This window comes from Electrona antarctica (assembly GCF_951216825.1).
Source record: "Electrona antarctica genome assembly, contig: SUPER_10_unloc_1, whole genome shotgun sequence".
Classification (NCBI taxonomy): domain Eukaryota; kingdom Metazoa; phylum Chordata; class Actinopteri; order Myctophiformes; family Myctophidae; genus Electrona; species Electrona antarctica.
In genome coordinates, this window is record NW_027638778.1 from 440,913 (window position 1) to 450,912 (window position 10,000).

At 51.0% G+C, this 10,000-nt stretch overlaps 1 protein-coding gene across 1 annotated transcript in view; it reads left to right on the plus strand.

Annotated features, from left to right (window-relative positions):
* The window catches only part of LOC306931775 (E3 ubiquitin-protein ligase UBR2-like), a 33,139-nt gene that overhangs the window by 13,632 nt on the left and 9,507 nt on the right, over nt 1-10,000 (plus strand). Inside the window, exons 10-13 of the mRNA XM_079532408.1 lie at nt 1,331-1,427; nt 4,219-4,286; nt 6,297-6,438; nt 6,618-6,714. Coding sequence (XP_079388534.1) covers nt 1,331-1,427; nt 4,219-4,286; nt 6,297-6,438; nt 6,618-6,714 — 404 coding nt within the window. The remainder of the gene's footprint in view (nt 1-1,330; nt 1,428-4,218; nt 4,287-6,296; nt 6,439-6,617; nt 6,715-10,000) is intronic.

Below are 10,000 nucleotides of genomic sequence, written 5' to 3' on the forward strand. Positions count from 1 at the left end.
ACAGCCCATACATCCAAACAGAAAAGTCCTATCTGATTGACCGCCCATACATCCAAACAGAAAAGTCCTATCTGATTGACCGCCCATACATCCAAACAGAAAAGTCCTATCTGATTGACCGCCCATACATCCAAACAGAAAAGTCCTATCTGATTGACCGCCCATACATCCAAACAGAAAAGTCCTATCTGATTGACCGCCCATACATCCAAACAGAAAAGTCCTATCTGATTGACCGCCCATACATCCAAACAGAAAAGTCCTATCTGATTGCATTAAACGACATTAAACAAAGTTAAACTCACTTTACCACTCGATTTGCCATTCACTTTATGCATGCATCAACCCGTGGTCACCTTGAGGAGGGGGTTCCAGGGGGTCCTTGAGGAGGAGGTTCCAGGGGGTCCTTGAGGAGGGGGTTCCAGGGGGTCCTTGAGGAGGGGGTTCCAGGTGGTCCTTGAGGAGGGGGTTCCAGGGGGTCCTTGAGGAGGGGGTTCCAGGGGGTCCTTGAGGAGGGGGTTCCAGCGGGTCCTTGAGGGGGTTCCAGGGGGTCCTTGAGGAGGGGGTTCCAGGTGGTCCTTGAGGAGGGGGTTCCAGGGGGTCCTTGAGGAGGGGGTTCCAGGGGGTCCTTGAGGAGGGGGTTCCAGGTGGTCATTGAGGAGGGGGTTCCAGGGGGTTCCAGGGGGTCCTTGAGGAGGGGGTTCCAGGGGGTACTTGAGGAGGGGGTTCCATGGGGTCCTTGAGGAGGGGGTTCCAGGGGGTCCTTGAGGAGGGGGTTCTAGGGGGTCCTTGAGGAGGGGGTTCCAGGTGGTACTTGAGGTGGGGGTTCCAGGTGGTCACCTTGAGGAGGGGGTTCCAGGGGGTCCTTGAGGAGGGGGTTCTAGGGGGTCCTTGAGGAGGGGGTTCCAGGTGGTACTTGAGGAGGGGGTTCCAGGGGGTCCTTGAGGAGGGGGTTCCAGGGGGTCCTTGAGGAGGGGGTTCCAGGTGGTACTTGAGGAGGGGGTTCCAGGGGGTCCTTGAGGAGGGGGTTCCAGGGGGTCCTTGAGGAGGGGGTTCCAGGTGGTACTTGAGGAGGGGGTTCCAGGGGGTCCTTGAGGAGGGGGTTCCAGGGGGTCCCCATAGCAGCTAAATGATGGAGAGCTGGTTAACAGTGTTTCACTGAAGAATAACATATGACTTATGACGTGTGTGTGTGTGTGTGTGTGTGTGTGTGTGTGTGTGTGTGTGTGTGTGTGTGTGTGTGTGTGTGTGTGTGTGTGTGTGTGTGTGTGTGTGTGTGTGTGTGTGTGTGTGTGTGTGTGTGTGTGTGTGTGCGTGTGTGTGTGCGCAGGATGACTGTCTGACATCTCTGTGTAGGTTCTCCTCAGCATGCTGGATGTCCTCTCCACTGTCCACCGTGCACACACACTGCACCAGACTGCTGGCAGGTACGCACACACACACACACACACACACACACACACACACACACTGCACCAGACTGCTGGCAGGTACGCACACACACACACACACACACACACACACACACACACACTGCACCAGACTGCTGGCAGGTACGCACACACACACACACACACACACACACACACACACACACTGCACCAGACTGCTGGCAGGTACGCACACACACACACACACACACACACACACACACACACACACTGCACCAGACTGCTGGCAGGTACGCACACACACACACACACACACACACACACACACACACACACTGCACCAGACTGCTGGCAGGTACGCACACACACACACACACACACACACACACACACACACACACACTGCACCAGACTGCTGGCAGGTACGCACACACACACACACACACACACACACACACACACACACTGCACCAGACTGCTGGCAGGTACGCACACACACACACACACACACACACACACACACACACACACACACACTGCACCAGACTGCTGGCAGGTACGCACACACACACACACACACACACACACACACACACACTGCACCAGACTGCTGGCAGGTACGCACACACACACACACACACACACACACACACACACACACACACTGCACCAGACTGCTGGCAGGTACGCACACACACACACACACACACACACACACACACACACACACACACACACTGCACCAGACTGCTGGCAGGTACGCACACACACACACACACACACACACACACACACACACACACACACACACACACACACACACACACACACACACACTGCACCAGACTGCTGGCAGGTACGCACACACACACACACACACACACACACACACACACTGCACCAGACTGCTGGCAGGTACGCACACACACACACACACACACACACACACACACACACACTGCACCAGACTGCTGGCAGGTACGCACACACACACACACACACACACACACACACACACACACACACACACTGCACCAGACTGCTGGCAGGTACGCACACACACACACACACACACACACACACACACACACACACACACACACTGCACCAGACTGCTGGCAGGTACGCACACACACACACACACACACACACACACACACACACACTGCACCAGACTGCTGGCAGGTACGCACACACACACACACACACACACACACACACACACACTGCACCAGACTGCTGGCAGGTACGCACACACACACACACACACACACACACACACACACACACACACACACACACACTGCACCAGACTGCTGGCAGGTACGCACACACACACACACACACACACACACACACACACACACACACACACACACACACTGCACCAGACTGCTGGCAGGTACGCACACACACACACACACACACACACACACACACACACACACTGCACCAGACTGCTGGCAGGTACGCACACACACACACACACACACACACACACACACACACACACACACACACACTGCACCAGACTGCTGGCAGGTACGCACACACACACACACACACACACACACACACACACACACACACACACTGCACCAGACTGCTGGCAGGTACGCACACACACACACACACACACACACACACACACACACACACACACACACACACTGCACCAGACTGCTGGCAGGTACGCACACACACACACACACACACACACACACACACACACACACACTGCACCAGACTGCTGGCAGGTACGCACACACACACACACACACACACACACACACACACACACACACACACACACACTGCACCAGACTGCTGGCAGGTACGCACACACACACACACACACTGCACCAGACTGCTGGCAGGTACGCACACACACACACACACACACACACACACACACACACACACTGCACCAGACTGCTGGCAGGTACGCACACACACACACACACACACACACACACACACACACACACACACACACTGCACCAGACTGCTGGCAGGTACGCACACACACACACACACACACACACACACACACACTGCACCAGACTGCTGGCAGGTACACACACACACACACACTGCACCAGACTGCTGGCAGGTACACACACACACACACACTGCACCAGACTGCTGGCAGGTACGCACACACACACACACACACACACGCATACGCACATGCGCACACACCCTAACCCAAGACTGTGGTTAATTATTGCGACCGAAGGTCACAGTTAACTATGGAATCGTACATTTCCCGTCAGTGACCTGGGCACCAGTCTCGTGACATCATGTGACATCATCAGGGATTGAGATGTGGATACCCTGATGTCATAGTAAATGTGACCTGCTGTCACAGTTAAGTCCATATATGGAGATCCCTGATCCTTAGAACTCCATATTTTGGATATATGTCAGAACCTGGGCTTTCATCAAACCCTGTACACTCAAGACATGCTCCTTATATGGCCAGTACAGAATTCATTCCATATGTTGATCTGACCCCCCCCCCCCCCCCCCCCCCCCCCCCCCCCCCCCCCACCCAGCCCCCCCCCCCCCATGCAAGCACCAGCGCTCGCCCAGCAGTCTGCCCGTCAACGAGGCGGATGCGTGCACGCGACCTCAGGCGTCTTACTGGTTAACTTAAGAGGGTGTGTGTGTGTGTGTGTGTGTGTGTGTGTGTGTGTGTGTGTGTGTGTGTGTGTGTGTGTGTGTGTGTGTGTGTGTGTGTGTGTGTGTGTGCGTGTGTGCGCGTGTGCGTGCGTGCGTGCGTGTGTGTGTGTGTGCGCGTGTGCGTGTGTGTGCGTGCGTGCAGCTCTCCTCCCAGACCCTCAGGTTCAGAACACTCCATGTATCCTGGATGTAGACATGTTTCATCTGCTGGTGAGTCAGTCTGTCTGTCTGTCTGTCTGTCTGTCTGTCTGTCTGTCTGTCTGTCTGTCTGTCTGTCTGTCTGTCTGTCTGTCTGTCTGTCTGTCTGTCTGTCTGTCCTACTCTGTCTGTCTCTGTCTGTCTGTCCTACACTGTCTGTCTGTCTGTCTGTCTGTCTGTCTGTCTGTCTGTCTGTCTGTCTGTCCGTCCGTCCGTCCGTCCGTCCGTCCGTCCGTCCGTCCGTCCGTCCGTCCGTCCGTCCGTCCGTCCGTCCGTCCGTCCGTCCGTCCGTCCGACCGACCGACCGACCGACCGACCGACCGACCGATATATATTTAATTTTTTACTCATGATCAGAGCTTCCGTTGCTCCAGACTGTACGACGGAAGCATTTATATTTGACTCATGATCAGAGCTTCCGTTGCTCCAGACTGTATGACGGATGCATTTATATTTGACTCATGATCAGAGCTTCCGTTGCTCCAGACTGTACGACGGAAGCATTTATATTTGACTCATGATCAGAGCTTCCGTTGCTCCAGACTGTACGACGGAAGCATTTATATTTTACTCATGATCAGAGCTTCCGTTGCTCCAGACTGTATGACGGAAGCATTTATATTTGACTCATGATCAGAGCTTCCGTTGCTCCAGACTGTATGACGGAAGCGTTTGGACATTGCGAGAGGCAACAGTCTGGAAACACGAGACTATGTCTAGGGTGACATGCTGAGTGCCACGGAAATAAAATGTTGTTTTATTAGTTAGAATATCAAGATCTATTTGACAGTTGCAGAAACACAATTGCCTTCCCTTTTTGAGATTTGAGTTAAAAACGTTCACTCTGAAAGAATATATATTCAAAGATGTGCGTCACATTTTAACGATGTTCCAAAAATAGCAGATCTACAAGCTCATAGTGATCTACAAGCTCATAGATAGATAGATCTACAAGCTCATAGCGCGGCACTCGTTGCAGTTTTCCAAAGCGGCGATCACAACAACGCATTGGGCCTCCATTTCCCAGAAGCCTTTGCAGCCATCGTATTGCATTGGGCCTCCATTTCCCAGAAGCCTTTTTCATCGTAGTGCATTGGGCCTCCATTTCCCAGAAGCCTTTGCATCGTAATGCATTGAACCTCCATTTCCCAGAAGCCTTTGCATCGTAGTGCATTGGGCCTCCATTTCCCAGAAGCCTTTGCATCGTAATGCATTGGGCCTCCATTTCCCAGAAGCCTTTGCATCGTAGTGCATTGGGCCTCCATTTCCCAGAAGCCTTTGCATCGTAGTGCATTGGGCCTCCATTTCCCAGAAGCCTTTGCATCGTAATGCATTGGGCATCCATTTCCCAGAAGCCTTTGCATGCGGGTGCGACGGATGTTTTTGCGATGACGTCATCAAAACGCGTCGCCTATCCCACTCTGTCCAATGGGAACCCCGTATGACTTAAAACTAGGGTCGTAACGATACATTGTAACAGCGATACGATACGTATCACGATACATGGTTGACGATACGATACATGGACGATATTGGTTCAATATGGCGATACGATACGATTCAATGATTTTAAATCGATACAGTAACTATTTATAATACATTGATATTATTTTAAACTAAGTAATTAAACCCCTCTTTTTATTTTTTCTTCTAAAAACGTATAAATACCTGGACAAAAATATAGTATTAATACAATCGATTATCTGCATAGCAAAACGATACGATACATAGTCAATGTTGCTGTTTTCATTTCGATATGCTTCGATTCTTGAAATTAAAATATATTTTTCAATGCAGTTACTATATCGTTACAACCCTATTAACCTATTAAAAACGCGAATTAAACAATGAAAACGTAACTCGTGTAACTCGTGTTAGGGAGGCAAAGTGTTAAGTGCACTATAACTCATTATCAATGTGATTGTTATGCATAAAGTCTTGACTCTGATTGGACCGTGTGGCCTGTCTCTGATTGGACCGTGTGGCCTGTCTCTGATTGGACCGTGTGGCCTGTCCGTCAAGGTATCCAGTGTGATGTCATACAGTTCGGTCCAGTGTCTGGACCAATCGGGACGGAGTACACTGGACTCCGCCCACTTGCACCTCCTCAGCCTGGTGACGGTGGCTCACCTGGTGCAGACCCTGATGACCTCTGTGACCTCTGGTACGCACACACGCACGCGCGCTCGCACGCACACTCTCACTAACTGCATACACTGCAGTCCACAAAGTTGAACTATAGTAATACGTGTGTGTGTGTGTGTGTGTGTGTGCGTGCGTGTGCGTGTGCATGCGTGCGTGCGTGTGCGTGTGCGTGTGCGCGTGCGTGCGTGCGTGCATTAGGGGAGGTGGCCATGGATCAGGACTCAGGAGGAGCAGAGAAGGAGGAGGAGGAGTTAACCTTCCTCCTCTACAACAACATCAGGACTCACCTGGACAGGTAACGCACAGAGTGCCACTCACTTCACACAAGTGTGATTTTTGGTTTTGTTTTACATTGGAAGCCATGACTATAAATCAAGACCGTTTTCTAACAAACCTCATGTTTCTATGCCAGAATGATCTGTATTCGGCCGCGGACCCCCCCCGCCCCAGAAGCAAAGATTTGACTTAAAAACGTTGAAAGAATATATATTCAAAGATTTTGGCTACATTTTCGCGATTTTTCTAAAATAGCAGATCTACAAGCTCGTAGCACGGCACTCGGCTAAAGAAGACTCTTATCTCCAGAGATGGACAGAGTGCTTGACCCTTGACCCCAGTGCCTGAGTAAGAGTACAAATATGTGACCAGATTTGACTGAGAGACTGCCATCGCGCAAATTCCAGCTTTTCACCAGAGGAGAAAAACTTCCAAAATGAGTTAATAGCACAGGCAGACTCTTCACATACTAGAGCATGTCTGAAATAAGTGTCAGAGCTGAAATCGACATGTAAATATGAAATAAATGCGTTAGAGACCACAGAAGTGAACCTTTCAAGCCTGTTTTCTCAACTCGCTGTTTTCTGCAAGACATTACTCTATAAGCCATATCTCCAAAACTGGTGGGCCAAACTGAACAACCAATATGTCAATTTGAAGCTATGATTCCTGCTTTCATATGACATGGAAAAACGAAAATTAAAAAAAAATCCAATGGCAGTCCCTCAGTCAAATTTAGTCACATATTACCTGGTCAAATATACTAGTATAAAGTAGCTCAGTCAAAATATAGTATTATTGCGACCGGAATGAAAACATGCATTTCCCGTTGGTTCGTTGGTCACGCCTCCATATATGGTCATGTCACGTGACATCATGTGACATCATCAAGACACCGCCCACCGCTGCCACCCTTAGATCTCCATATATGGAGCTGACCTGTTCTGACATTCCATATGTTGATCTGACCTCATCAAACCCTGTACACTCAAGACATCCATCCATCCATCTTCAACCGCTTATCTGTAGTCGGGTCGCGGGGGCAACAGCTCCACCAGAGAGCTCCAGACTTCCCTCTCCAGAGCAACATTAGTGACTTCCTCCTGGGGGATCCCGAGACCTTCCAAGGCCAGTGAGTCGATGTGTTTCCTCCAACTGCGCCTTGGTCTGCCCGGGGGTCTCCTCCCAGTGGGACGTGATCCTTGGTCTGCCCCGAGGTCTCCTCCCAGTGGGACGTGATCCTTGGTCTGCCCCGGGGTCTCCTCCCAGTGGGACGTGATCCTTGGTCTGCCCCGAGGTCTCCTCCCAGTGGGACGTGGTCCTTGGTCTGCCCCGGGGTCTCCTCCCAGTGGGACGTGATCCTTGGTCTGCCCCGGGGTCTCCTCCCAGTGGAGATATAATCCATCTGGTCCTTGGTCTGCCCGGGGGTCTCCTCCCAGTGGGACGTGATCCTTGGTCTGCCCCGGGGTCTCCTCCCAGTGGGACGTGATCCTTGGTCTGCCCCGGGGTCTCCTCCCAGTGGGACGTGGTCCTTGGTCTGCCCCGGAGTCTCCTCCCAGTGGGGCGTGATCCTTGGTCTGCCCCGGGGTCTCCTCCCAGTGGGACGTGCGTCGAGGACCTCCCTAGGGAGACGCTCGAGAGGCATCCTAACCAGATGCCCCGAACCACCTAAGCTGACTCCTTTCCAAGCGAAGGAGCATCTGTTCTACTCCGAGTCAGTGATCTGAGGGCAGATATATACTGCTTGAGGCTTTAATTAAAGCCTTGATCTCACCAGCAGGGGGTTTCAGATATAGCACTCAGTGAGTGGTCTATCTGTTCTCCCTGATGGCTGATTCAATCAGATCAAAAGAGAAGCTCCCACCAGTTCGTGTGACTGAACTTCTCACCCTATCTCTAAGGGAGATGCCAGCCTTGCCTGGCTAATAAGCCAGACCGAATCAGCCATTGGCAAAAAGGAATTGCCTGCCGGCGGATTACGGTCTGGAGAGGCTCAATTGTACGCCCATTTCCTACACCAGAGAACTGGTGTGGCCAATCGGGACACGGTATGCAATATGGGCGGGTTTTGGTACAGTGACTTTCAATGCTTGAGACCTTTGACTGACAGTAGCTCTAACCAATTGCGTCAAAGAGAAAATGTTTGAACCCGCCCCCCGGGAAACAAGATCCATACACAGCATCTCCAGACTCAAATACCACACGACAGTGTGATTTGAGTCTGGCTTATTAGCCAAGCTAATGCCAGCCACCCGTCAGAGAAAACTCATTTCGGCCGCTTGTATTCGCGACCTTATTCTTTGGGTCATGACCCACACTTCATGACCATAGCTGAGAGTAGGAACACTTCATGACCATAGGTGAGAGTAGGAACACTACATGACCATAGGTGAGAGTAGGAACACTACATGACCATAGGTGATAGTAGGAACACTTCATGACCATAGGTGAGAGTAGGAACACTACATGACCATAGGTGAGAGTAGGAACACTTCATGACCATAGGTGATAGTAGGAACACTTCATGACCATGGGTGAGAGTAGGAACACTACATGACCATAGGTGAGAGTAGGAACACTACATGACCATAGGTGAGAGTAGGAACACTTCATGACCATGGGTGAGAGTAGGAACACTACATGACCATAGGTGAGAGTAGGAACACTACATGACCATAGGTGAGAGTAGGAACACTTCATGAACATAGGTGATAGTAGGAACACTTCATGACCATGGGTGAGAGTAGGAACACTTCATGACCATAGGTGAGAGTAGGAACACTTCATGACCATAGGTGAGAGTAGGAACACTTCATGACCATGGGTGAGAGTAGGAACACTTCATGACCATAGGTGAGAGTAGGAACACTTCATGACCATAGGTGAGAGTAGGAACACTTCATGACCATGGGTGAGAGTAGGAACACTTCATGACCATAGGTGAGAGTAGGAACACTTCATGACCATAGGTGAGACTAGGAACACTTCATGACCATAGGTGAGAGTAGGAACGAAGATTGCTCGGTAGGCACGCTCCAAAAATATGGCCAGTACAGAATTCATTCCATATGTTGATCTGACCCCCCCCCCCCCCCCCCCCCACCCCCTCAGGCGTCTACTGGTCTGGCTTTCAGACGTGACGTCGTGTGAGAGCAGAATCTATGGTCTTTCAATGTTCGTCTTATTCATTTGCCCTCTTTACATCTCTTTACATCTCTTTACATCTCTTTACATCTCTTTACATCTCTCTTTACATCTCTCTTTACATCTCTTTACATCTCTTTACATCTCTCTTTACATCTCTC